The sequence below is a fragment of the Oryx dammah genome, unplaced genomic scaffold (assembly GCF_014754425.2).
Source record: "Oryx dammah isolate SB20612 unplaced genomic scaffold, SCBI_Odam_1.1 HiC_scaffold_29, whole genome shotgun sequence".
Classification (NCBI taxonomy): Eukaryota; Metazoa; Chordata; class Mammalia; order Artiodactyla; family Bovidae; genus Oryx; species Oryx dammah.
Genome location: NW_024070213.1, coordinates 21382199 through 21409908, shown reverse-complemented (window position 1 = coordinate 21409908; position 27710 = coordinate 21382199). Strand labels below are relative to the sequence as shown.

The window sequence follows — 27710 nt, the reverse complement described above, 5'->3', positions numbered from 1 at the left end:
ACCATAGTAGTAAAATGAAGATTTTTTTTTTGACTCACAAAAAATTATTTTTGAACATTTTCTTAATTGTGTTTTGAAACTAGAATCTTAAAAAAAAAATTATTAGGGGGTCATCTTTTCTGCTTTACAGCTGAACACTTTGTTTATACCCAACCTGCTACATTCAGTGTAATTTCCCTTTGTTGTTTAGTCCCTAAGTCGTGTCCAGCTGTTTTTGTGACCCTGTGGACTGTAGCCTGCCAGGCTCCTTGGTCCTTGGGACTTCCCAGGCCAGAACACTGGAGTGGGTTGCTATTTCCTTCTCCAGGGGATCTCCTCCCCCCAGGGGTCAATCCCACGTCTCCTATGTTGGCAGGCGGGTTCTTGACTACTGAGAAAACAGGGAAGCCCATAATTTCCCTAGTGAAGGCCAGTGAGGAGGGACAGTTTGAATTAGTGAAAAATGTACATTACAAGCTTTGGGGGTCAAGGCGTGGGCAACAACTTTATTGAGATATAATTCATACACCATATGATTTACAGACTTTTTTATTGAGATATAATTGACATATAACATTATATTAGTTTCAACTATACAACATAATTATTAAATATTTGTATATACTGCTAAATGATCACAATAAATCTAGCTAACATACACCACCATACATTGTTACACATTTCTTCACTCTCTTAACCACTTTCAAATATATAATACAGTATTATTATCTATATCTGTATGCTGTACAGTACTTCTCCATGACTTATTTATAACTGGAAGTTTGTACCTTTTGACCACCTTTCACCCTCCCCTCCACCGCCTTTGGTGGCCACCAATCTCTTGTATTTATGAATCGATATTTGTTGTTTTTTAGATTCTGCATGTAATGAAAGCATATGGTGTATTTGTGTTTCTCTGTCTGACCTACTTCATTCACCATAAAGCCCTCAAGGTTCATCTGTGCTGCCACAGATAGCAAGATTTCCTTCTGTTTTAAGGCTGAATAATATTCCACTGTATAATAATACCATGTCTTCTTTATCCCTTCATCTGTCAGTGGCCACTTGGGCTGTTTCCATGTCTTGACTTTTGTGAATTGCGCTGCAGTGAACACAGGGTTGCATATGTCTTTTGGAGTTAGTATTTTTGTTTCCTTTGGGTAAAGACCCAGAAGTGGAATTGCTGCATCCTATGGTAGTTCTAGACGTCCCTGGTGGCTTAGATGGTAAAAAAAACCACCTGCAATGCAGGAGACCCAGATTTAATCTCTGTGTCAGGAAAATCCCCTGAAGAAGCAAGGAATAGCTACCCACTCCAGTATTCTTGTCTGGACAGAGGAGCCTGGTGGGCTACAGTCCATAGGGTTAAAAAGAATCAGACATGACTGAGTGACTAAGCACGTGGTAGTTCTATTTTTAATTTTTTAAGGAACCTCCATACCATTTTCCATAGTAGCTACACCATTTTACACTCCCACTAACTGTTTTAAAAATAAGATTAGGTGGGACTTCCTAGTGGTCCAGTGGTTAAGACTCCGTACTTCCACCGCAGGGGGCCCAGGTTTGATCCCTGTTTGGGGAACCAAGATCCTGCATGTAGCGTGGTACAGCCAAAAAAAAAAAAAAAATTATTTTTAATTAAAAAAATAAGAGAAAGTAAGGGAACTAACATTTAAAGAGACTTGTATATTGTGCATAAGTCCCTTCATCCTCGTAACAGCTTTACAAAATAGTCGTCATCAGCTCTGTTTTACAGGTAAGGAAACTAAAGCTGAGGGAGGTTAGTGAGATCATTTGGATACTGAACAGTCCCACGCTGAGCCGTGCTCTCAGTTTCCTGGGCCTGATACCTGTGTGCTGGCAGAAGGGATGGTGGTAGAGGAAGTTTATTAGAGTTTGCTTCTAGTGGTTTCCATCGTCTCACAGTAGTAGGAACCAAGATCACGAGCAGAGAGAGAGGGCGAGGGAGGTCGTGTGGAGAGTTGGAAGAGAAAGGGCAAGGGGTGGAACGGCATCCAGAGAAAAGGCCAGGAGAAGACAGGGAATACGGTGCCTGCTGATGCGTGGGACCCAAGGGGGCCCCTTGGCAGCGTGGCTGTGTTTCTCTTGGGCCCGTCCAGCTGCCCAGTGCAGATGCAGGCTCAGGGGCGAGACAGATTTATCCAGACTTATTGTGATCTTGCCAAGTGAGTGCAAAGAAGTGACAGAGGGACACCGGAATTGAGGGTGAGGGACTTCCCTGGCAGCCCGGCAGTTAAGACTCTGTGCTTCCACTGCAGGGGTGCACGGGCGCCATCCCCGATCAGAGAACTTAAGATCCTGCAATCGGTGTGGCTAAAAAAAAATATTAAAACGTCGAGGTTGAAAGTGAGGGAGGGATTCTGACTGTCTCTTGAGCAGTGCCGGGGTTAATCCTCGTAGGGTGTCTGGCCAGCCCTGCCCATCTGCAGGGTCTCTGCGTCCCCCAGGTCAGCACCAGCAGACTCTCTAATACTGCAGTGCTGTGTGCATGCCCAGTCACTTCAGTCCTGTCTGACTCTGTGCCCCCATGGACTGTAGCCCACCAGGCTTCTCTGTCCATGGGGTTCTCCAGGCAAGAACACTGGAGTGGAGATGCCCTCCTCCAGGGGATCTTCCCCACCCAGGATCGAACCCATGTCTCTTAGGTCTCCTGCATTGGCAGGTGGGTTCTTTACCACTGAGCCACCTAGGGAGCCCAGTACTGTAGTACTTACTGTTGAAAAATATCCATGCGTAAATGGACCTGTGCAGTTCAAACCTGAGTTGTTCAAGGGTCAACTGTGTCATGACTGATCATAGAATTTAAGTTGGGCCCAGAAGGAAGGATAGACGTTATAAGTTGGAAGGACAGAGGAGAGAGTGTAGGAGCAACGGATTGTAGGCCCTGAGGGGACTGAGGGACTCCAGCCATGGTGGTGGAGGAGAGTAAGCTGGCGGGAAGGAGGCGCAGTCCTGCAGTGGGTGGTGTGTGGTTGTGGTTACTGGTAACAGCAGAGACCAGACCAGGCCCCGGGGAGGGAGTGGTCAAGGTGAGGTGCTCAGAGAACTCAGAGGCCAGGGTGTCAGAAGGGTATCTGAAAGGCCAGAGAAGACAGATTACGTTATCCGTAGGAAACATGTATTAGCTAACTGAGCACAGAGTTGAGCTAAATATTAAACAGAGTAAGATGACTGCTCTCTGGAAGCCTATGTTTAATTAGGGGACAAAGGACTGTTGCGTTGTGTATGCTTTCCACAACACATGGAAACAAAACTGAGTGAATGACATGAATTCCTGATCAGTTCAGTTCAGTCACTCAGTTGTGTCTGATTCTTTGCAACTCATGGACTGCAGCACGCCAGGCTTCCCTGTCCATCACCAGGTCCTGGAGCTTGCTCAAACTCATGTCCATCGAGTCGGTGATACCATCCAACCCTCTCATCCTCTCTTGTTCCCTTAGGGAAGTCACATTCATCTGTGAGTAAAAATAATCATTAGTCTGTAATATGTACACACTCTTCACACGTGTGGTTCCATCCCAGTTCTGCTCTCAGGAACTGTGACATAAGACATACTCTTGGGCACTTACATGCCCAGCCATAAATACAGTCAGGAGAGAAGGGAACAGAACAGTCATGTGACTCCTCAGCTAACAGCAGCTGCTGACCCTCTGCTTGGCCACCCAGGTGGAGACAGGTGGAAGCCCCCCTCCCGGCCACAGGGGGCCCTGGGCAGCAGTGGGCCCTGGGCTGCAGTGGGCTCTGGGCTGTCACAGGGCTACTTGCCCCATTTTAATAGTCTGCTCACCAGGCGGCAATTGTGTGTGTTCTCAGACTGTTTAGGCCAGTGTACTTGTTATTATAATGATGTACATTCATGAAAGTATCACAATATGAATGAAATATGAATGGGGGAAAAGAATTGTTTGTCTGTGCGCTGAGCTGAATGTTTTCAAAAGATTCAGGAAAGACAAATTGCTCTACGTATTTTTTCTGTCTTAAGAGATGGGGAAAGGCAGCTGTAAATCTAGAATATTCTGTCCTGATTTATTAGTTTACTAGTTCTTGCTCTTTAAAGAATGGAAACTATAAGTGGTAGATGCATTTGGTTGTAATTTTCTAAAGAACTCCAGTCAGCTAAGCTATTGAAAAAACAAAAACAAACCCAAAACACCAAGGTCCTGCATCAGAAGTTAGTGAATTAATGTACATGTATTTGCATTAAAATGTTTTATGTATATATGTAACATCTTTAGTGATTTCCTCCTTTAACTCAGTTTTACTGACGTAGTAACTGCCACTTTTTTTTCTCATTTCATTTTGCATATAAGTTGTTATCACTCCATTTCAACACAATGTCCCCTTCGCCCTTAGAAAGTGTTAGTCACTCAGTCATGTCTGACTGTTTGTGACCCCATGGACTGTAGTCCACCAGGCTCCTCAATCCGTGGAATTCTCCAAGCAGGAATGCTGGAGTGGGTAGCCTGTCCCTTCTCCAGGGGATTTTCCTGACCCAGGAATTGAACCTGAGTCTCCTGCATTGCAGGAGGATTCTTTACTGTCTGAGCCACCAGGGAAGCATGTCTCCCTTGTCAGTTATAAATAAAGCTGCTACTTACATGCATCTTTTATGGCATACTGTCTTATACATGAGAATATTGTTGAGACATAAACTATTGTGGGCTTGGATGACTTTCTTACGTGAGGTCTGAACTGCCCCCTTTCCATGTTTCAGCCATGGCCATCGGGCGCCCGGCAGCAGCCCGCCTGAGGCCGGGAGACGTGCATGCCGGCAGCAGGGCCACGCTGTGATGCCCGCGGCTGCGACCGAGGCAACAGTTGGGAAAAAAGAGGCAAAGTGCAACTGATGAGTCTCCTTCAATAGCTCTCTAGTGTCCTGAGTTACTCCAAGTCTGTTCAGAGAGGACCATGCCCAGATGGGTGTTCCTGTACTTTCTAACTGGTTACAGTTTAAAAGGGTAAAAAGGATGAAACTATATTACTTCACTTGGTTAAACAATAAAAATCTGTGTGTAGGCTAGTTACTATACTTTATTGCTCCATCTTTGTTGTTGGGTCGCTCAGTCGTGTCTGACTCTTTGTGACCCCATGGACTGCAGCACGCCAGGCTTTCCTGTCCTTCACCATCTCCTGTAGCTTGCTCAAACTCACATCCATTGAATCGGTGATGCGATCCAATTATCTCATCCTCTGTTGTCCCCTTCTCCTCCTGCCTTCAATCTTTCCCAGCATTCGGGTCTTTTCTAATGAGTCAGCTCTTCACATCAGCTGGTCAAAGTATTGAAGCTTTAGAGTCGGCATTAGTCCATCTAATTTGCTCTCAAAAGAACTTCAGTGGAGTGCAGCAATAAAGAAGACATACTCTAGAGATGAATATAATTGGATTTGACTTTTGACACTGGACTACTTGGTAGCTGTGTAACTTTGGAAACATGTAAACTTGCTAAGTCTTAGTGTCTTCATTTTTTAAATGAGGATAATGATAGTACCCATGTCAAAGGGTGGTTGTGAGGATTCAGTGAGATGATCCATTTGAAAGTTTAGCCCAGGGGCTTCCCTGGTGGGCTGATGGTGAGGAATCTGCCGGCCGATGCAGGGAACCCAGATTCGATCCCCCGTCCAGGAAGATCCCACATGCCACGGAGCAGCTGAGCCCGTGCTCCACAACTCCTGAGCCCGTGCCCTAGAGCCCACAAGCCACACCTGCTGCAGCCCATGTGCCTAGAGCCTGGCTTTGCAGCAAGAGAAGCCGCCGCAGTGAGAAGCCCGCACACCACAAGGAAGAGTAGCCCCTGCTCACCGTGACTGGAGAAAGCCTGTGCAGCAACAAAGACCCAGGGCAGCCAAAAATAAATCAGTCAAAAAAATAACAAAGTTTAGCACAGTACCAGGTACATAGTAGGCATTCAACATGTTGGATGTTGTTATATACGTACCATGCTCCATAATAGTATATTGTTAATAGGCCTATAACAAAGGTGCCCTACAGATTTATTTTTTTTTTAAATTTAGGTTAAATGATCATTTCTATAGAGTGTGAAAGTTGCTCAGTCATGTCTGACTCGTTGCGACCCCATGGACTATACAGTCCGCGGAATTCTCCAGGCCAGAATACTGGAGTGGGTAGCCTTTCCCTTCTCCAGGGGATCTTCCCAACCCAGGGATGGAACCTGCATTGCAGGTGGATTCTTTACCAGCTGAGCCACAAGGGAAGTCCTGTGACTGCTTGTCAGAAGTGTGTGTGGTTCCCATCTTTCTGTGGGGAAATCGTACATGACGCTCACTATGACTCGTTACAGCTCAGTGTTGTCCTCGCTGAGCACTGCCTGTGGTTTTGTGATTGTATAGAGTGGGTGACATTGCCTATGTCAGCCTCTCTCCTCAGAAATGCCTGTGTCTTTATGGTTGGACTACTTTTCATTTAATAAAGCTTTGTAGTACTGTTGACAGAAAGGAGGAGGATATTTTAAAAGATTCCTTTCTTTAAGGAGCAGTGGTGAGAAAGGCCCAAAAGGCTTTTATCTCCAGCTCCTTGGTCGGGAACACTGTGGTGATCAGATGGTGGTAGAAAGCCTTCGCTCATGTACAGATGTCACCATAGTAAACGCTGAGATCATCACAGCCTGACTGTTAGCCCTGCGGGAGCCCCTAAGACCTTCAGAAGATGAGGGTCAATCACTTTGAGCTCGCTTAGCTCCAAAAACTACTTCTTGACGTTGTTATCTCCCAGTTGAGAGGGCTTCATACCTGATCTGGATTTGCTCAGTCTGCCTTTTATGTAAAACAGAATATATTCGTTGTACCAAGTGTGGTAAATGGAGGGATTAGGGAGTTGGCAGGAGGCTAAAATAGGAAGAAAATCACCAAATTCACGACCATGTTTGAAAATGATCTAACAAAAAGATGTGTAGAGGAGGTCGCATTCCTAGAAAAGAAGTGACATGGTTGCTGAGAAGAGAATGATTTCAGGCTGGAGACGTTTCCTGAGAGGCAGCAGTGGACAACTAAATGAGGCGGGTCCTGTAGGCTTGACTGGAAGATGGCAGACAGGGATGATAGTTGAACAAACACATACTGACCACAACTACGTACCTGGTGCTAAAGGTAGAAAAACAAGCAAGATTTAGTCCAAGATCTCAGTACCTAATAGGATAGACAAGAATTATCTGCTACTGATAACACAGTATACTCTGTATTTTACTAATAGCATGTCCAAAGTCCTTTGGACAAGCAGAGAACGGAATGGTTAATTATGCACCAGTAGAAGGGTTCATAGGAAGGTTAAAGCAGAAAAATGGTAGAGTCATCAGGAAGAACAGGGCCTGCTCAGAACTAGTGTGAACAACATTGAGGAAGGCTGGGTGCACATGTTATGTTGGGTATTCGAAGGTTGTATGGGACAGGAGCGGGCAGTGAGATATGGTGAAGATAAGTGTGCATAAAACACATAACCCCTGTTTGATTACAAGAAAGGATACTGTAGCTGTTGTTCAGTTCAGGTTTGGAGACGAGAACACTGCAAATTTAAGAGATCCATGGTGGCTTTTCTGCTCTCGTGGTGTGGGCTGCTGGCTGAGCAGCGACTGAGAATAGAGAGAAGGGGTGATGTGAGGGGTTGATGCTGCAAGGGTTTGACAGCATTTGGAGGGGAGTGGTGAGGAAGAGAAACAGGATGAAAGGATCCCATTTTTTAGCTCAAGTGTCTGGGTGGATATTATTACCAAAACCCAATTTTGGATTACAGAGAGGGAACAAGAATTTGAAGCAGAGAAGGGAGAAAGAGAATGTGCTGTTTCTGAGTCTGAAAGTTTTGAGGGACATCTGAATAGAGATATCTAGGAAGCAGCTGGAAATATGGATCAAAAATTAAAGTGTGTGTGTGTATATGTGTATTTATTTAAGAGTCGTCAGCATGTAGAGGACTATATCTTAGAGAACAGCCACCATGTTCAGTTTGGGGAGAAAATGTTCTCATTCTGTGTGCATATGTTCTGAAGTCAGTACAAAACAAACACAAGTATTCTAGTGTACTTCCAAATCTTGTAAATCAATGCACTTATTCATGCATTTTGGGGATTACATCTAACATGGTCATAATAAATTTACATAGATGCCAAAGAGGGGGAAGTCAGTAAACTGTCACGGTTTCATTTTGTATTCTTTGTTCTACTTCTCTAGTAATGAAGATAATAGAGTTGACCATATTAGTGATGTGTGATTTTTTTAAACAGCCTTTTTTGCCCTTAAAAAGTTCTGCTTTAAAGCCTTGATTTTAAAAAAAGTGTTGATAAATGTAAAGAAACTTAAATCATATCAAGCATCTTTTCTGACCATAATGCTATAAGATTTGAAATCAACTACAAGAAAAAGCTACAAAAAACAAACATGTGGAGGCTAAACAATATGCCACTAAACAACCAATGGATCATTGAAGAAGTCAGAGAAAAGTAATAAGAACCCAGAGATAAGTGAAAATGAAAGCAGCGATCCAAAACCTACGGAATATAACAAAAGCAGCTTTAAGAGAGAAAGGCATAGTGATGCAAGCTTATAGGAAACAGAAAGTCTCAGATAGCAACCTTATGCCTAGAGAAAGTAGAACAAACAAAACCCAAAGTTAGTAGAAGGAAATAAATCATAAGGATCAGAGAGGAAATAAATGAAAGTGAAAGTCGATCAGTCGTGTCCAACTCTTTGTGACCTTATGGGCTATACAGTCCATGGAATTTTCTAAGTCAGAATATTGGAGTGGGTAGCCTTTCCCTTCTCCAGGGGATCTTCCTAACCCAGGGATCAAACCCAGGTCTCCTGTATTGCAGGCAGATTCTTTACCAGCTGAGCCACACAGGAAGCCCAATAAATGAAATAAAGGCTAAAAAAACAATAGAAAAGATGAATGAAAGCTGGTTCTTTGAAAAGATAAACAAAATTGATAAACCTTTAGCTAGACTCACCAAGAAAAAAAGGAAGTGAGTTCAATAAAATCAGAAGTGACAAAGGAGAAGGTACAACTGATGCCACAGAAATAAGACCATAAGAGACTAGTGTGAGCAACTGTATGCCAACAAAGTGGGCAACCTGCAAGAAATGGGCCAATTCTTAGAAAGGCACAATCTCCCAAGACTGAACCGGAAAGAAATAGAAAATATAAACAAATCAATTACCAGTACTAAAACTGAATCAGTAAAAACTCCCAACAAACAAAAGGGTGGGACCAGGTAACTTTATAAGTGAATTCTAACAAACATTTAGAGAAGAGTTAACACCTTACCTGAAACTATTTCAGAAACTGCAGAGGAAGGAACACTTCTGAACTCATTCTGTGTGTCTGCCACCATCACCCCGATAATGAAACCAGACAAAGATATCACACACAAAAACTTAACAGTTTTTGTATAAATTATCACTGATGAACATGGATGCAAAATCCTCAACAAAATACTAGCAAACTGACTCCAGCAGTATACTCACCATGATCAAGTGGGATTTATCCCAAGGATGCAAAGATTTTTCAGTATTTGCAGATATCATATCTACCACATTCACCAACTGAAGAATAAAAATCACATGAGTGTCTCATATATAGAAAAACCTTTTGATAAAATTCAGCATCCATTTATGGGTAAAAAAAAAAACTCTTCTGAAAGTAGGCATACAAAAAAGTTGAAAAATGAAGCAAATTCCCTAGCAGTCTAGTGGTTAGGACTCTGCAGTTCCATTTTAGGGGGCACAGGTTTGATCCTTGGTCAAGAATTGTGGGATCCACCCCCCCACATGCCACAGCACAACCAAAAAAAGGGGGGGTGTTGAAAGTGGCCTAGAGAGACCATACCTCAGCATAATAAAGGCCATATATGACAACTCCCGCACCTAACATTATAGTCAACAGTGAAAGGCTGAAAGCATGTCCTCTAAGATCAGGAAGAAGACAAGAATGCCCAGTCTTGCCATTTTTATTCAACATAGTTTTGGAAGTCCTAGCCACAGAAATCAAAGAAAAAACGATAAAAGGAATTCAAATAGGAAAATAAGTAAATCTGTCATTGTTTGCAGATGACATGATGCTATAGATAGAAAATCCTAAAGATGCTACTAGAAAACTACTAGAGTTCATCAATGAATTCAGTAAAGTTGCTGGATACAAAGTTAATATACAGACATAGGTTGCATTTCTATACTCTAACAACAACAGAGTATCAGAAAGAGAAATTAAGAAAATAGTACCACTAACCATTGCATTAAAAAGAATAAAAGACCCAGGAATAAACCTAAGGAGGGAAAAGACCTGTATTCCAAAAACTACAAGATGCTGATGAAAGAAATCACACAGCAAAAATGGAAAGATACACCATGTTCTCGGACTGGAAGAATCAGTATTGTTAAAATGAGTATACTACCCAAGGCAATCTATAGATGCAGCGCAATTCCTGTCAAATTACCAATGGCATTTTTCACAGAACTCGGACAGAAAAAAATTAAATTTGTATAGAGACACAGAAGACCCAGAATAACCAAGACAATCTTGAGAAAGAAGAATGAAGTTGGAGGAATCGTACACCCTTACTTCAGACTATACTACAAATTTACAGTAATCAAAACAATAGGGCACAAAAACATCAATGGAATGGGGTAGAAAGCCCAGAAATAAACCCACACACTTATGGTCAATTAATCTGTGACCAAGGAGGCAAGAATATATAATGGGGGAAAGACAGTCTCTTCAGGAAATGGTGCTGGGAAAACTAGACAGCTTCATGTAAAAGAATGAAATCAGAATGTTTTCTAACACCATATACAAAAATAACTCTAAATGGGTTAAAGAACTAAATTTAAGACTGAAAACTATAAAACTCCTAGAGGAAAACATAGGCAGAACACACTTAGACATAAATTGCACCAGTACTTTTTTGGAACCATCTTCTGGAGTAATGGAAAATAAAAACAAACAAATGGGACCTCATTAAACTTTTAAAAGCTTCTGCACAGCAAAGGAAACCATAAACAAAATGAAAAGACAACCTACAGATCGGAGAAAATATTTGCAAATGATGCTACAGACGGGATTAATTTCTAAAATATACAAACAGCTCATATAGCTTAAGATCAAAAAAACAACCCAATAAAAAAATGGGTGTAAGACCTAAACAGACATTTCTCTAAAGATTTACAGATGGCCAACAGGTATATGGAGAGATGTTCATATTGCTAATCATTAGAGAAACGCAAATCAAAACAACGAGGTATCACCTCATGCCAGTCAGGATGGACATGATTAAAGAGTCTACAAATAATACCTGCTGGAGAGGGTGTGGAGAAAAGAGAACTCTCTTAACACTGTTGCTGAGAAGGTAAACTGTTACAGCCAGTATGGAGAACAGTATGGCAGTTCCTTAAAAAAACTAACCATATGATCCTGTAGTCCCACTCCTGGGCATATATCTGAAGAAAACTATAAATAGAAAAGATACATTCACCCTAATAGTCACTGTAGCAGTATTGACAATAGCCAAAACATGGAAGCAACCCAAGTGCCCTCCAACAGATGAGTGGATAAAGATGCGATGTATATATCTATAATGCTTGTGTAGGTATATACACGTACATACACACAATGGAATACTGCTCAGCCATAAAAAGAATGAAATAATGCTATTTTCAGCAATATGGATGGACCTAGGCATTATCATACTAAATGAAGTCAGAGAAAGATGTATCATCTGATATCATTTATATGTAGAATTCTGAGAAAAATGATACAGATGAACCTATATGCAAAACAGAAACAGATTCACAGATGAAGAAAACAAACTTCTGGTTCCCAGAGGGGAATGCTGGGAGGGAGAGGATAAATTCGGAATTTGGGTTTAACATGTAAGTATGTAAAACAGATAAACAACAAGGACCTGCTGTATAGCACAGGGAACTAAATTCAGTATTCTGTAATAAACCATAAAAAAAAGAATATGTAATATGTATAACTGAATCCCTTTGCTGTACACTTGAACTAACACAATATTATAAATTTACTTCCGTTTTTAAAAATTCTGCTTTAAACTTGTCTTCACGTGTCATTGTGCTAGGTTTTTGGATTTTACCGACTAAATGAAATCTGATCGCTTCAAGGAAACTAGTCATTTTAATCATCATGTTAAGTTTTTCTCTTTAAAAATGATCATGCTATTACGTTATATCTTTAACTGTTCTTTTTCCCTAGGAGCTGATGCAACAGAATGGGATTGGTTATGTTTTAAATGCCAGCAACACCTGCCCCAAGCCTGACTTTATCCCCGAATCTCATTTCCTGCGAGTGCCTGTGAATGATAGCTTTTGTGAGAAAATTTTGCCGTGGTTGGACAAATCAGTGGATTTTATTGGTAAGTAGCTCAAGTGATATTACAAATCCTTTGGGTTATAGTCTCATGTATGAGTATACCCCTTCTTCCCCTTTTCTCTCATTAGAGAAAAGGAACCTACTTCACAGATTTTTCGGAAGTCTGAAAACAAGCATGATGCTGCTTATCTCATTCAGGGGCCAGGTGACATGTGTGCGCCATGTGTCCCTGAGGGACTGGCCTTGTGACAGCTTAGCGTGAACATTCCCAGGGTTAAGCCTGATGGGATCTGGGATTACAGATTTGTGAGTGTTTGAAAATGGGTTAAACTTTTTTGGGATTAAACTTGCCACCCACTTCATCAGATCCTATAAAAGACTTTTGGAAACTCTGGTGGCATTCCTTAACCTGTTTCTGCCTTGCTGCTGTGCTTTCCCCAGAGAACAGCCAAGTCCTGTGGAAACTAATCCCATTACATTTAAAGTTTTTATGTCACAAGATTCTTAAGCCTCCGTCTGTGTGCCAGCAATTTCAAGTATTAATAGTATTGGGTCTAATGAAATTCCAACACACACACACACACACATTCGTGTGATCGTTCCTTGGCAATGACTGTGACAGGGTCTGGTCTGGATGGTACTTTGTTCTGCTCACTGGGCCCATCAGCCCTGGAGCCTCCCCAACTCCCAGCTTCTGGCACTGCTATGACATTTTTGGTGCCTTGAAATCAAGCCTGCTGGTAGGAAATCAGTGACGTTTACTCGAAATGTGGTTTTGGTGGAAAATGGCTAAAGCAACGAGATGGGTTTGTTGCTCCTGGTCAGCACGACTAGGTGTGACTCTTGATGTCCGTCCATGTGAGGAGTTTTCCTTGGTTTCCCCCCCAGTCATGAGCTGGAGCACCCTCATCCATAACTAAATATACTCTTGAATTGGTTACTGAAAGTTTTTTTTTTTTTTAAAGAACTGATTCCTTTTAAACAATGTAACTATGTAAATGAAGCCCCTCACTCTATCCTTTCGTCTGTGAGAGGAATTTTCTAAACAGTGCTTGTGGAACTTTGGGTAATTCTGAAACAGATCCCCCTCGTGCGAAGACTTCAGATTGCCAAGACTTCTCCTCTTTAATAGGCATGCATCCTGTGAAACACCAGAAGGTAAATGGCTTAGATAACTGGCATGAAAATCATCTCAAACAAAACTCCCATAATTAATTTTTCCCGCCATTCTACTTCTAGAAGTATTCAGCATATCATTCAGTGTTTGCCTCTTTGAAAGATGACGATTATAGTTAATGTTCCCATTAAATGTCACATTGATCCGGAGATAATTGGCTCTGATTTCAGCTAAAAGTACGGTTTCACAGTCTAAATTCAGAAGAAAACCTGATTCTGTTAAGTCATGATAGTGTCTAAGCTTTAGGAGGGTTGGTAGCAAAGAGAGGACTTTGCCTCCAGCTTACTTTTCTTCGACTCCATGGGAGCTATTGGCCGCTTTTAATTCATACAAAAGGAACTTTACTGTATTCCAAGTTGGTGAGATACATACCCAAATATATATTGTAATTGTATATCTGAAGATATTTTTACTTACCAGTAGTTCACTTGCTTGGCCCTATTTACTCTTAGGGTCACCACCCTTTTCCCACCCAGACCCAGACCATCCAGAGCAATACCTCCAGCCCACTGTGGAATTCAGCCTGTGTTCACTAGAGGTGCTCGTCTCCTCCAGGCCATTTAAAGCCTTGGTTAGTCATGGCAGAGAATATAAAGATGTACCCTCGTACCAGGACTTACTAACTTACAGGCTTGTACTTTTTATTATTCAGATTAAATTTCAGTTAAGTTCCTGGTTTTGTTGGAAAGGCTCAGGTTTGAGTGTTGCCTTTGCTTTTAGGAGAGGGAGGCAGAGGTGAGAGCAATTGCCTGTCTGTGCTTGGGACCCTGACCAGGCCCCCAGCCCAGCTGGTTGTTGGTACAGACTCCTGCCCCACTTCACCCACAGCAAACTTAGGGCTTTTGTAGGCAATACAGGGAGGTAGTTAAGAGGATATACTTTGGAGCCAGACTGTATTTGAATCCTGCCTCCCTTGGTTATCAGTTAAGTAATTCTGGGTGAGTTACTGAAAATTCTCTGTTCCTTAGTCTGCTCATCTGATGACTGAAGACAATGTATTTATCTTATAAGGTATATTGTATACCTGTATATACCTTATAAGGATATTGTATGGATTAAAATAGATAATACATATAAACACTTTGCACGGTGCCCGACTTGTAACTGGCTCTTAAATAGTAGTTGAATTTAAAAATTATCTGAGAAGCCTTTTTTTTTCCTTAGAGGTGTACTCTGTCACCTTAGTTATTACTTCCTCCATTTTCACCTTTGTAACTTTTCCCTTTCATCCATTTCATTTGCTATCTTTTTTTAAATTAATTCATTTTTCAATTGGATAATTCCTTTACAGAATTGTGTAGGCTTTCTGCCAGATATCAACATGAATCAGACATAGGTATATATATGTCCCCTCCCTCTTGAACTTCCCCCACCTCCTCTTTTTTAACCTAGAATTGATAAAAGAAAAAAATAGGCAAAATTGAAATATATCTTTTTCTTATCCTTGGATTGTTGTAGTGGCAACCTGCTTTTAATTTCCAGTTTTCCCCATCCATGCCTTCTTATTGCCCCTATTCAACACCTGCAGAGGCTACTTAAGTGTCTTGGGTCCTTCGCCCGAGTTTCCTAGACTCTCCAGCGGCTGCTCCCCACCTCTGAACCTCCTTTTCAGTCCCTTCCCACCCAGCACGCACCAGGCAGGCCTCTTTTCTGAGCAGTAGTCCAGCCCCACTGTGGCTCTTTGTTGAATGTTTCCCTTCTCTCCTCCAGGTCTGTGGGCATTCCTTCCTTTGCCTTAAGAGACTCAGTTTAGCACACAGTTCTGACAAGAAATGTATTCTAATGAGCTCCACTTCAGTATAATCACTTTTTAACTAGATTTTTAAAATACACCATCCAAACAGTTGTAATTGTAAAAGCAGTATAAGTACCACACAGAAAATGTGAAAAACAGAGAAAAGGAAACCTGTACCCTCAACATCCTAACGCATCTGTTACCATCATCGCTTTATTTCCTTCCGGCCTTTTTCAATGTTTTTATAAAGATTACCTTTTAAAATATGTGTCGGCCAGCCAGCCTGTGTACACAGGTGTATACCGTGTGCTCAGTGTTCAGGGCTTTGGGAGAGGGTTAGAAGCAAAACCCTTCTCGGCCCTTCGAGTCTAGTTCTGAGATTATTATTAAAAATCAGAGAATACTGTCAACATTAAAAACAATATTTAAAATATTTCAAGCCAGCCTATTTCCAGTAAGAATTTGAAGCAGCTTTCAGGAAGAGGTTGGGATCAGAAGGTAATACACATTCACCCCTATTACCATTAAAATGGGATGGAAGACCAAGAACCAAGTAATACGTGGCTAGCAAAGGTACAGTAAAATCCAAATCACAGTTCCTTGTTGAAATTGGGTGAAAACCTTGGCTTTGAGCTTCTCAGTAGCCAAAGTTAAAAAGGAAGTACTAAGAGCAGTCTAGGCTAAATACTGCCTGGTAAAGAGGAGGAAGAGAGCTGTGGAGCCCAGGAAGCTGTGGACTTTGTGGACATGAGTTTATATACCATTATGTTGTATAGTGTGTCCTTATTTCTTTGTTTCAGTGTTGTCTTGTATCTCTTTGTTATTGTTTCATTGTGTTTGATTTCGCTATTTAAAGGGAAACTGCTTGATTGTTCATGTACTACCTCAAAGCCCTTCAGTGTTCTGTACATAACAAATAATACATCATGTACGTTAGATGTTTGTAATATGTATAACAGAGGTGGTGAGACTGGAGTAGCCTTGTATTATTCAACTGCCAGAGCAGAGTCCCTGGGATACCTGTTAATTACAAGAATATTAACATAAGGCTTGATAAACTTTTGATAGTTAATCAGTGAAAACAGGAATGAAAAGAGAAGTTGATGGTAGCAGGTAAGCACACAGGAAAACTGTTCAGAACTGAGGCAGTCGTAGTACCGACTGAAATAGTGGCTGCTTCCAGGCTCTGGGGTAACTTCATCCTTACCCACGAGAAAGCTTTTAAAGCTCATCTACAGTGAGAGGTGGCAGGACTGTGTGATTGAATTTACTTGGTTCTTGGTTCTAACAGAGTCCTACCATGTTATGGGCAATTAGCATGACGCAGTGTGACAATATGATCTCAGGGAAGAGGTCAAAGTTCCTTGGTCCTCATTAAAGTGTCCTGCTAAACCTGATTCATGGTGCACACATGGTTTTTCCTTGAGTTCAGCAAATAAAGTTCAGGAGCCACTTTATGTCGTAGCAGTCTCCTGGAGAAAAATGGGGAAACTATTTTTCTGTGAGGAAGATGGGTTCTGAGCTGGCGTTTAAAGTTCTTGATGTGGCATCTTTTTACATTGTGATGTAGTCTCACTGTGACTAGGTCTCTCCCCTCCCCACCGCCCTGCTTTTTACACAGTAATGTGTATCACATATGTTGAAAATGAAAAAGTGCTTTTAAAATTTAATCTCATATGTTTAAATCATTATGTCATACACCTAATATATAACATTACATGTCAATTGATTCCTCAAAACTGGAAAAAGGTCTCTTATGTAATTAGCAAAAAGCTGAAGGGTCAGACAACATGGGTAAACAAAATATTAGCTAAAATCTTAGGATTTTGGATGTTATTTTCTTTTATACTGTTCTGTATTTCTGAAGTTTTTCTATGCCAAGCAAGTAGAATCATGTGATCACAGTGTATGATTTATACTCAGAGTAATTAAAGTAATACATAATGTAAAAAGTGCAGTGAAATGTATTGAATGAGAGGCAACCTGGATTAGGGACAAATTGCTTATTAACACATGTGGGGACTTTCTCTGTTATCTATGAAAATGGTGGGGAAATCGTGTTCCCCTACCTCCTTAAAAGAGTATTGAAAAGAAAAATAGATAAGTATCAAGAGAGGGGCTTTACTTTGCATCAGCAGGTGAAAGACATTGTGTGAGTAAATGGAAACAGCGTTTCACTGCTGTTGTTAGTGATCTTTTCTGAATTTGACTCCTACAGAGAAAGCAAAAGCCTCCAATGGATGTGTCCTCGTGCACTGCTTGGCAGGGATCTCCCGTTCTGCCACCATTGCCATCGCCTACATTATGAAGAGGATGGATATGTCCTTGGATGAAGCTTACAGGTGAGGGCAGGAACACGCCCTATGAGAGTGCCTTCTCCTTTGACCTGAATCATGAGATATGAGAGTGGGTGACCAGGATTATTTTAATTAACACTCTACAGGTGACTTGATTTTTAAATGTTTTAAAGATTGGAAAAAATGTATTTTCATAATTTAGCACTAATTCTGCCCTCCCATGTGTGAAGTGCATCCTCAGCTGCTTTATTAAGTTTGAAAAAAGTGAAAGATGCTCAGTCATGCCCAACTCTTTGAGACATAATGGACTCTAGGCCGCCAGGCTCCTCTGCCCACAGGGTTCTCCAGGCAAGAGTACTGGAGTGGGTTGCCATTCCCTTCTCCGGGGGATCTTCATGACCCAGGGATCGAACCCAGGTCTCCTGCACTGCAGGCAGATTCTTTACCATCTGAGCCACCTGGGAAGCCCTGAGTTTTTTAAGAAACAGCAAATCTAGAGATCTTTCCCTAGTTGGAGAAATATCATTTGTTCTAATTTACACATGAGAAAAAATGCTCCAAGAGAATACTCATTATAGAATTCCTACTGTGCTTCAGACTCTCTCACTTTCACTGAGGATAAAGTCCAGTATATGTAAGTATCAAACCAAATAATTGTCAAACTCCATTCACAATCTAGACTTGCCCAGTTTTTTTAATATTTATTGAAGTATAGTTGATTTACAGTGTTGGTAATTTCTGCTGTGTGGCAAAGTGATTCAGCTATGCAGGCACATATTCTTTTTTATATTCTTTTCCATTATGGTTTATCACAGGATGTTGAATATAGTAGGACCTTGTTGTTTATCCAGCCTATATATAATAGTTGGCACCAGCTAATCCCAAGCTCCCAGTCGTTCCCTCCCGGACTCTCCTCCCCCTTGGCAGTCAGAGGTTTGTCCTTATGTCTGTTTCTGTTTCGTAGATATGTTGGTGTTTTAGATCCCACGTAGAAGTGATACATATGGTGTTTCCCTTTCTCTTTCTGACTGCACTTGGTATGATAATCTCGAGGGCCACCCATGTTGCTGTTTCTGGCATTATTTCATTCTTTCTCATGGCTGAGTAATATTTGTGCATGTGTGTGCACACATCTTCTCTATCCGTTCATCTGCTGGTGAACGTTTAGGTTTCCGTCTTGACTACTGTGAATAGTGCTGCTATGAACATTGATGTGCATGTATTTTTTGAAATTATACTTTTGTCTGAGTATATGCCCAGGAGTGGGATTGCTGGATCATATGGCAACTCTATTGTTGGTTTTTTTGAGGAACTTCTGTACTGTTTTCCATAGTGGCTGCACCAATTTACCTTCCCATCAACAGTGTAAGAAAGTTTCCTTTTCTCCATAACCTCTCCGACATGTATTATTTGTAGACTTTTCAGTGATGGCCATTCTGATTTGTGGGAGGTGATATCTCACTGTAGTTTTGATTTGCATGTCTCTAATTAGCGATGACAGACATCTTTTTCATGTCCCCGTTGGCCATCTGTATGTCTTCTTTGGTGAAATATTTATTTAGGTCTTCTGCCCATTTTTTGATTGGGTTGTTTGTATATTTTAGAAATTAAGCCCTTGTCAGTCACATCATTTGCAAATATTTTCTCTCATTCCTTGGTTGTCTTTTTGTTTTATGGTTTCCTTTGCTGTGCAAAAGCTCCTAAGATTGATTGGTCCCATTTGTTTATTTTGGTTTTTATTTCTATTACCTTGGGAGATGGTCTTAAGAAAACATCAGTACAATTTATGTCAGAGAATGTTTTGCCTATGTTTTCTTTTAGTTATATGCTGTCATGTCTTATATTTAAGTCTTAAAGCCATTTTGAGTTTATTTTTCTATGTATGATGTGAGGGTGTGTTCTAACCTCATTGATTTGCATGTGGCTGTCCGTAGACTTGCCCAGATTTTGCAGTGTATACTTTTGACTGGGTTGTCCCCAATCTCATTCTCCAGACAGAAGGCAGCCAATGACAGCAGCACCAAGGACTGAGGTTCTGTTGAGGGACGTATGAAGCAGAGCCCTCTGTGTATCTTGTTGGAAAGAGGTGGATAGTCTCCATGTGGTAACAGATCAGTAAATATACGCACACAGAACCAGACCTGTTGTAACAATAGGATTTTTTCCTCAAATTGGAAAATTTGGAACAAAGAAATGAGCTACTCGAACAGCTTCTCACTGGAGGAAGAGGTGGGGCGGCAGGTCCTCCCCTCGGGCTTAGCCCTCTAAGGCCATCCCGAATGCCACACAGACCAGCAGGAAAGGCACCCTCATATCCTCATGGGGGTCTTAGCATGAAGACCCTGTATTTACACTTGTCACACTTGAGTCAGTTATTTCTGGCTTTGTTAATTTGCTTTAGGTTACATATTTCTAAGGAGTTTATTTTTGAGTTTTCTCTTTCCTTCCTTATTCAACTTCTTAGGGTAGTTTCACTCCTACATCTTCTGAGGCATGTCCGTGAGAATCAGGGGCCACTAAAGAACGTATCTACTACTTCTGAGTCTTTGTTTCTGCCACGAAATGGAAAAGCTGTTTACTGCTAGTTTTGATCCCTTGGTGACTCTTTTAACAAGGTGGTTCCAGGAATGAATCCAGATGTTAGACCTGGCTTTGAATCCCAGCCCCATACTTTACTAACTGTGACTGGGGCAACTCACATAAGGACTGTGTGTACCTCTGTGATGGTGGGTGGTTTTGAGGGCTGACTGAGCTAATACTCTTGTTAATGCATTAACATCATGCTTAGCAGACAGAGTCCACTGTGTGACTGGTTATTCTGTCCCATTAAATACAAAGAGCGGGGAACTGGGAAGTGTGTGCTTTGATACTCTGGCCATCTGATAGCCTCTTTCTTTTGGTCATTAATTAAAAATGTGAAATGTTTCGAAGTCACTGTGGGGACTGTGACATTGGAAAGTTGAAGGTGGCATGGCTGTTAAGCTATACTTCTGATGGGAACACCAGTGCAGGGGCGGGGTGGGGGTGAGGGTGTCCCAGGTGGTGAGGAGAGAATCGTCTCTTACCAGCTGCACTGGCAACACTGTGCATATGCTGAAGCTGCTCAGTCGTGTCCGACTCTTTGTGACCCCGTGGACTATAGCCCACCAGGCTCCTCCTTCCACAGGGATTCTCCAGGCAAGAATACTGGAGTGGGTTGCCATACTCTCCTCCAGGGGATCGTCCCAACCCAGGGATCGAACCCAGGTCTCCTGCATTGCAGGCGGATTCTTTACCAGCTGAACTAACCAGGGAAGCCCACTGGAAGCCTTAAGTCCTTGAAAACAGGGAGGATGAACCTAGAACTTTTGGGGCTGGGCTCCCTGCTTTCTAACATCCTCAGGATGGTCTGTAAAGCTCCCCAAGGCAGAGGCCCTCACCTCCTCCACCCACTCCCTGAACTTTTAAACCAGCCATCTTCTAAAGGTCTTGGGAGGACCTCTCTGATAATTCTGTCTCACCTCTTCACTTAGCTTAATCACTTTAACAGGTCAGCTGTTCAGATTTGAGCCTTTTTGGTTTTTCCCTCTCCTCACAGATTTGTGAAAGAAAAAAGACCTACTATATCTCCCAACTTCAATTTCCTGGGCCAGCTCCTGGACTACGAGAAGAGGATTAAGAGCCAGACCGGGGCCGCTGGGACCAAGAGCAAACTGAAGCTGCTGCCCCTGGAGAAGCCAAGCGAGCCAGTCGCCGGGCCTGGCCCCGTGGAGGGCGTGCAGGGGAGCCAGCTGCCCCCAGGGCCGCCCCACGGCTGCCCTGCTCCCGCTCCCTCCGAGGGGGCGGGGACCCGGCCTGCGCCCCCCAGCACGCCCCCCGACGACGGCCCCCTGGTCCAGGCGCTCAACGGGCTCCACCTGCCCCCAGACAGGCTGGAGGACAGCGGCCGCCTCAAGCGCTCCTTCTCACTGGACATCAAGTCCGTGTCCCCGACTCCCGGCGGGCTCGCATCCCCTGAGGCCGCCCTGGAGCTCTACAAGCCCGCCGCCTCCGGCCTGGAAGGTGCGGGCAAGCCCTGCCAGTTCTCTCCAGTGCAGGAGGTGTCGGAGCAGACGCCGGAGGCCAGCCCGGACCGCGAGGAGGCCCCGCCACCCCGGCCCTCTGACGGCAGCGGCCAGGGTGCGCGGCCCCGGCCGGGGAGGCCCCTGTGGTCGCCCCTGCACCGCAGCGGGAGTGTGGAGGACCGCGGGCAGCCCCGCTTCCTCTTCGGCCTCTCGGCCAGCCAGCAGCACCTGGCCACATCGGCCACGGGGCTGGGCCTGGAGGGCTGGCACTCGGACCTCCTGGCTCCCCAGACCTCCGCGCCGGCCCTGACCAAGAGCTGGTATTTCGCGCCAGAGCCCCCGCACTTCTACTCAGCCTCGGCCGTCTACGGGGGCCGCGCGGGCCACCCTGCCTTCAGCTGCAGCCAGCTGCCCACATGCGGCGGGGACCCTGGGCACTCGGTGCGCCGGCGCCACAAGCTCGGCGACAGGGCTGACTCCCGGCGCAGCTGGCACGAGGAGAGCCCCTTCGAGAAGCAGTTCAAGCGTCGAAGCTGCCAGATGGAGTTCGGTGAGAGCATCAGGTCCGAGAACCGGTCGCGGGAGGAACTGGGCAAGGTGGGCAGCCAGTCAAGCTTTTCAGGCAGCATGGAAATCATCGAGGTCTCCTGAGCAGGAGGACACTTGTGACTCCCGTGGACAGGGCTTGTCTTGTTCACGAAAACTAATTCCCTGTAAATCTGAAATATATATATGTACATATATATTTTTGGAAAATGGAGCTATGGTGTAAAAACAACACATGGATCCACACCATTCTTTTTTTTTTTTTTTAACATCTGCAGTTGAGAGAGCAGCTAATACTTCTCTCAACACAAATGGAAGGGCCCAGGCCAGCTTCCCGCCAGACACGTGACACAGTTCTATGCAATGGATTGCACATCCTTCCTTTCTTACTAGATTGAGTTCTACTTGGAGTTGGAGGACGGAAGCCCCCACCGTTCTCTTGTTGTGCTACAAAGAGATCTCAGATCCTAGTCCTGTCTGGTCCCTTCCGAAGTGCACCTTAGCGCTGAGACTGAGCCAGCCTGTGGGTCGGGCGGGGAGACCCCGTTAGGAACAAAACCTAATGGTAATCCACAAGGAACCATCACGTCCAAAGCTGATGCACAGATCCAAGCGCACCCGCCAGCCGCTGAGCTGGCCAGCGTCATTCTGCTGACCGACCATTAGGGGGCCTTGCCAAGACCTACTTTAGAGCAACCCCAGTACCTCAGACAGAAAGTCGGGGCTTTCACCACTACCAGGCCTGGTGGCCCGGTTTCTAGGCATTGTGAACAGGTAGGTAGCTAGTCACACCTTTCGACCAGTTTAGACGATCTCTGCAGGCATTTCCAGTTAGGCCTGGATGGAAGTGGTCCAGCTCCTCTTTCTTCTCGGCTTTGTGAAGAAGGAAGACAAAGCTATCTGAGATCAACTGAACAGCCAGGAATCTGGCAGCATGGTGATTTAAGCTAATGTTGGGAGGCTAAATGAGTCTACCTCCCTCTTTCTAAATCAAAAGAACTGTTCAAGATGGGCTTGTTAATCCTGGGAAGTAAAGGTTAACCTGGTTTCAAGCCAGATGTGAATTTATTTGGTAGCAGAGCAGCACCCCCTTCAAGGTGTCAGCCAAACTAGGTATTTTCTATTTTGGTTTCACTGCACAGAGGTATTTTGTGAAAATGGAACAGTAAAGTGGAATTTTATTGCAAACAAGAGGCAGAAAATTGTGGAAGGACAAGAGACGATCAAACTACTGAGGAGCAGCTGCTGCTGCTAAGTCAGCTGTTATTTTCTCAGTGGTTTATTTTCCCCCTTAGCATGTGACGAAGGTGGTATTTTCTACGATTTCCTTAGGCTTTCATACCCCTAGCACTGAGAGGCTTTCGTAAGCCAGGAATGCTCAGAACTAAACGGTATAGAAAGGTGAGGAGGAGGCGGACAAATTTTGTTTCATCACAAGCAGAGTGGAAAGACACACCCACACTATTCTCAAACTACCCGCAGCATTTTTTAGTAGAAGGGACACCAAAATGGAGCGGGACCAAGTGGTCTCAGTCCGTACCTACAATCACTGTATGGAATCAACCCTGGCAGCTGAAACTAGGGGATTAGAACAAGTAAACAAGTGATAGTACTTACCTGCTTTTAAACTTCCTGGCTTGAGTTTCGTCAGCTACAGTCTGGTCCTGTTTTGAAGCCTTAATTCACGTCAGCAGCTTTTTTTTTTTTCTAAGGGTGGTGGGTGGGTGTTCGTGTTGTTCTTTACTGTAAGTGTAGCTAGTTGCTGACTCATATCTCAGGTTTTTCTACGTGTGAGAAATGGACAGTCCTTTGAGTCGGATGTGACTTCATGTTTCTTATGGTGACTGCTAAAACCAGCATAGAATGACATGATTCAAAACTGACTTGATCGTGACAATTCTGAGCTTCATAGAACATAACTGGTTATGCACAAATAATGGGCTGTGATAATGGGTGTAAAATGAAGTGAGTAAACTGTGTAGGTAGTGCATTGTTACCATACTGGAAAGGTTCTGTTAAGTTTAGTTTTTCTCTATACATGCAAATTCTGGGTGTAATCAGATCCAATTGTCAAGGTTTCACACATTGATTTTTGATGTGTTACGTACACACGCACCAACCATGTAACAGCTCCCAGCTTCCAGAGTCTGGTCACAACTGTGGAACATTTTTGAGAAGTGAAAGCAATGGCTCCAATGCTGTCTGTTTCAGGAGGGCTGTGGGATTTGGTTTTAATGAGATCTTTGGGCTGAACTGGCCTTCCAACCTTCGGGATTTCTCTTGGCCATGGTCCCCTTCCTTCCTGTGACCAATGTGGTCCTATGCTACAGCTTTTAGTTCTTGGTCACTAATGTCAAATAATCAGCCCTCAGAATGGAGACTTCCAGCTGAGGAGACAGCCTCTCAGGCCAGCCCTGGAGCCACATGGGTGGCCATGGGCCCTGGGTGGCTGGTTCTCTGCACTGTGAATCAGAGAGGGAGCGCTGGAGCCTACCAGATGATACAGAATGGTGATATTAAACAGCAGAACTAGACTTCAATGTGAGAAATGCTGGAAAATGGTTTAGGACATTTGTAAAGTTGGGTGGGAAGACTGTATAAATGTTTAATATGAATATAGTGTTCTTTTGGAGTAAGGCAAGCTGTTGAATGGTTACAATTGTGCATTTCTCATTCTGATGTGTCATGAATGTTAATAAGAAATAAAATCAAAACTGGTACCTGTTTATACATAAACATGAGAAGGGACCTCTCTCTGCAGCACGTCCAAGGGGTTAGGGAGGCCATGGTGGGGTCTGGCCTGCTGGCCTTCCATCAGGGTTCAGCTCAAGGTGAAATGCTGAGTCTTCAGCCTGTGTCACAGGCTCCACCTTGCACAGGGAACAAGCGTCAGAGCTAACAGTCTACTGCTGTCATCTTCCTCCTTTATGGGTACATCAGATGTACACTATGGCATAGAAACCTCAAAGGTAAACGTTTGCTGACTGGATGAATCCAGAATGGTGCAGGGTAGGAAGAAAAAAGACAAACATTCATGGTGCATTTTGTAGTTTTAGAATTCTTTTAGGAAGAACCGAGGGAAAGTAGTTATTTCAAGATCTGTTCTCCATCTTCGTCATGCACGTCCTAATGACCTCTCCGCTTCTAAGTGATGACACGGCACGACGACTCATGAGACAAGCTCAACCTCATCAGGTTGTTAGTTAAAAAAAAAAAAGATGATGCATTAAAGGAATAAAGCATTTACCTTCAGTGCAAGCAGACAGGATACTGATGACACTGGTAATTGCAGGTGACGTCATTTCAGTTGGTTGTGAAAGGCTTCTGAGTTGAAGTCAGATTCAAGAAAATTTAAAAGTAATAAGGATTGGATGGAGTGAGTGAAGACCAGAAAGAGCTGTCTTGGCTAGGACCTTGCCAAAAAGTGGAGGTGGGTGTGGGACAGAGGAACAGAAACACAAAGTGTTAGTTGTTCAGTTGTGTCCGACTTTGTGACCCCACGGACTGTAGCCTGCCAGGCTCCTCTGTCCATGGGAGTCTCCAGGCAAAAATACTGGAGTGGTTGCCATGCCTTCCCTGCCCAAGGATCAAACCCAGGTCTCCTGCATTACAGGCAGATTCTTTACTGTCTGAGCCACCAGGGAAGGCGTAGGAATCAATCTGCCCTTAAGATGTAAGGTGGCAGGAGGGAGCACGTGCCTCGGTGAGAGGCTTCAGATGAGAGCTTGTAGGGGTTGGAAGGCCTGAAGGTCAAGCCAGTTATGACTTAGACAGACTTGAGGGCCTCTTGGGGACCACCAGCCGTAGCAGGCTGGCATTGAAGGGCTAGTTTGGGTGCGACATGACCAGACCAGGGCTCAGGCTAAGGGGAAGCAGGGTAGGTGCAGATGTGAAGGGTCAGGCGTACACAGTGGGACAAGTGGACAAGAACTTCATCATCAGGACCCTCACTGTCATTTTATCGTAGATGCTCCCGTCTGGTGGTTTTCCTTGGTCTAGTAAACAAAATTTGACTTCCCTGGGTGGCTCAGATGGTAAAGCATCTGCCTACAGTGCAGGAGACCCAGGTTCAATCCCTGGGTTGGGAAGATCTTCTGGAGAAGGGAATGGCAAACCACTCCAGTATTCTTGCCTGGAAAATCCCATGGACGGAGGAGCCTGGTAGGCTACAGTCAAAATTTAGGTCTAGGGGTTTTTTTCTCTATAAATATTACTCTTCTGCTTCTCTCAGTGAAAGAGGAGAGTTATTTCTTCCATTGTGTGTGGCTCATTCATCCTTGTACAGTAAAATTATACTTGGTTATTATCTTTGAAATGTTGCAAAAATCAACCATGAGAATTACCACAACACCAACTTGGAAGAAGTTTGCAAGTCAATTATATTGTTGCAGTTTACGTACACAGATACCAAGCTGGTTATCTATATCAAAGGAATAAAAACAAGTTTCATTCCTTTGGTTCTGGCTAATACACTAGAGTTGGTTCAAAATGCTTTCCTGTAGGACATGCAGAATATGACTTTGGAGGAGGGTGTCACAAGCAAACAGGATAACTGGGAGGATTATTAGCTCAGTGGTGGCCTAGCTTCTCTGGTCAGGGGAAGTATGACAGTTTCAAAGAATATTAAAAGCTTTTAGCATAAATCTTGCTTCACTGTATAATAAAAGGTAGCAACAGAAATTTGCCTTGATTGGTGAAGAAAATTAATCGAATCATCAACAAGTTCCATCCTGTCTTATGTGGACACTGATGACCCTGAACAAACTCCTTAGAGTCATGGACACACACACAGCCAGCTCACCACATGAGTACTGCTTATACTAATAAGCAACTAGATTTAGTTGCCGAAAAAGTTTTAACATTATGGTTTGAAGCATGGGAATAATTAAGTTTTCTGGTTACCCTTCTGTAGTCCCAACATCTGCATGGGAGGTACATGCCTTGTGTGTGTGCAAGAAATTCAGTGTTACTGACCACAAACCAGAAAACAACAATGACATCTCTTAGGCACAGTGTAGCTCTTAACAAAGGAATGAAAGTCAGGGTGAGGGGAAAGCAAAATTATTTCTCTCAAAATTAAGAAAAAATCTACACCTAAAAATTCCACAAGAAAACATTTCCCTTCTCTCTACTCTGCCCTTCAGTTTTTAGCATCCACATTTCAAGTAATTTCCGACTGAGTACTACATATCCAGGTTTAGCTGAGAGGTAAACAAAATAGGAAGATAAAATTTTCAATTACTCTAGGAAACAGCAAACCCATTACATTCCCAAAATCTGTTCAAGAAAGTAAAGTATTGAGGAGGAAAAAGTGAAATGTTACCAGTCAGGGTTCAATCCATGAAGAACCGTTAGGAATGATATAGAATAAGGAGGTTGTTCAAGAGACTTACCTTAAGCAATTAATTACAGGAGCTGGTCAGAGTCCTGGTTCAGCTGTTTCTTTGGTCGGGAAAGCAGCTGGATGGGTGGTGGGGAGGGATGGATGGGTGATGGGGATGGATGGGCAATGGGGATGGGTGGTGGTGGATGGAGGGATGGAGGGATGGGTGGTGGGGATGGATGGGTGGGTGGTGGGGAT

The 27710-nt window shown here is 43.4% G+C and overlaps 1 protein-coding gene and 1 non-coding gene across 4 annotated transcripts in view; both read left to right on the top strand.

Moving 5' to 3' along the window:
• DUSP16 (dual specificity phosphatase 16) overlaps positions 1-24865 on the top strand; it is an 89512-nt gene extending 64647 nt beyond the window's left edge. For all 3 annotated transcript variants that reach the window (XM_040235204.1, XM_040235205.1, XM_040235203.1), the window contains exons 6-8: positions 12215-12374; positions 17462-17585; positions 21118-24865. In XM_040235204.1, the coding sequence (XP_040091138.1) occupies positions 12215-12374; positions 17462-17585; positions 21118-22234 (1401 nt within the window). In that variant the 3' untranslated portion in view covers positions 22235-24865. The remainder of the gene's footprint in view (positions 1-12214; positions 12375-17461; positions 17586-21117) is intronic.
• Positions 24866-26144: 1279 nt separating this feature from the next.
• Positions 26145-26217, top strand: TRNAC-ACA. The gene has a single exon. It is a non-coding gene; the product is annotated as a tRNA-Cys (tRNA).
• Positions 26218-27710: the final 1493 nt, after the last annotated feature.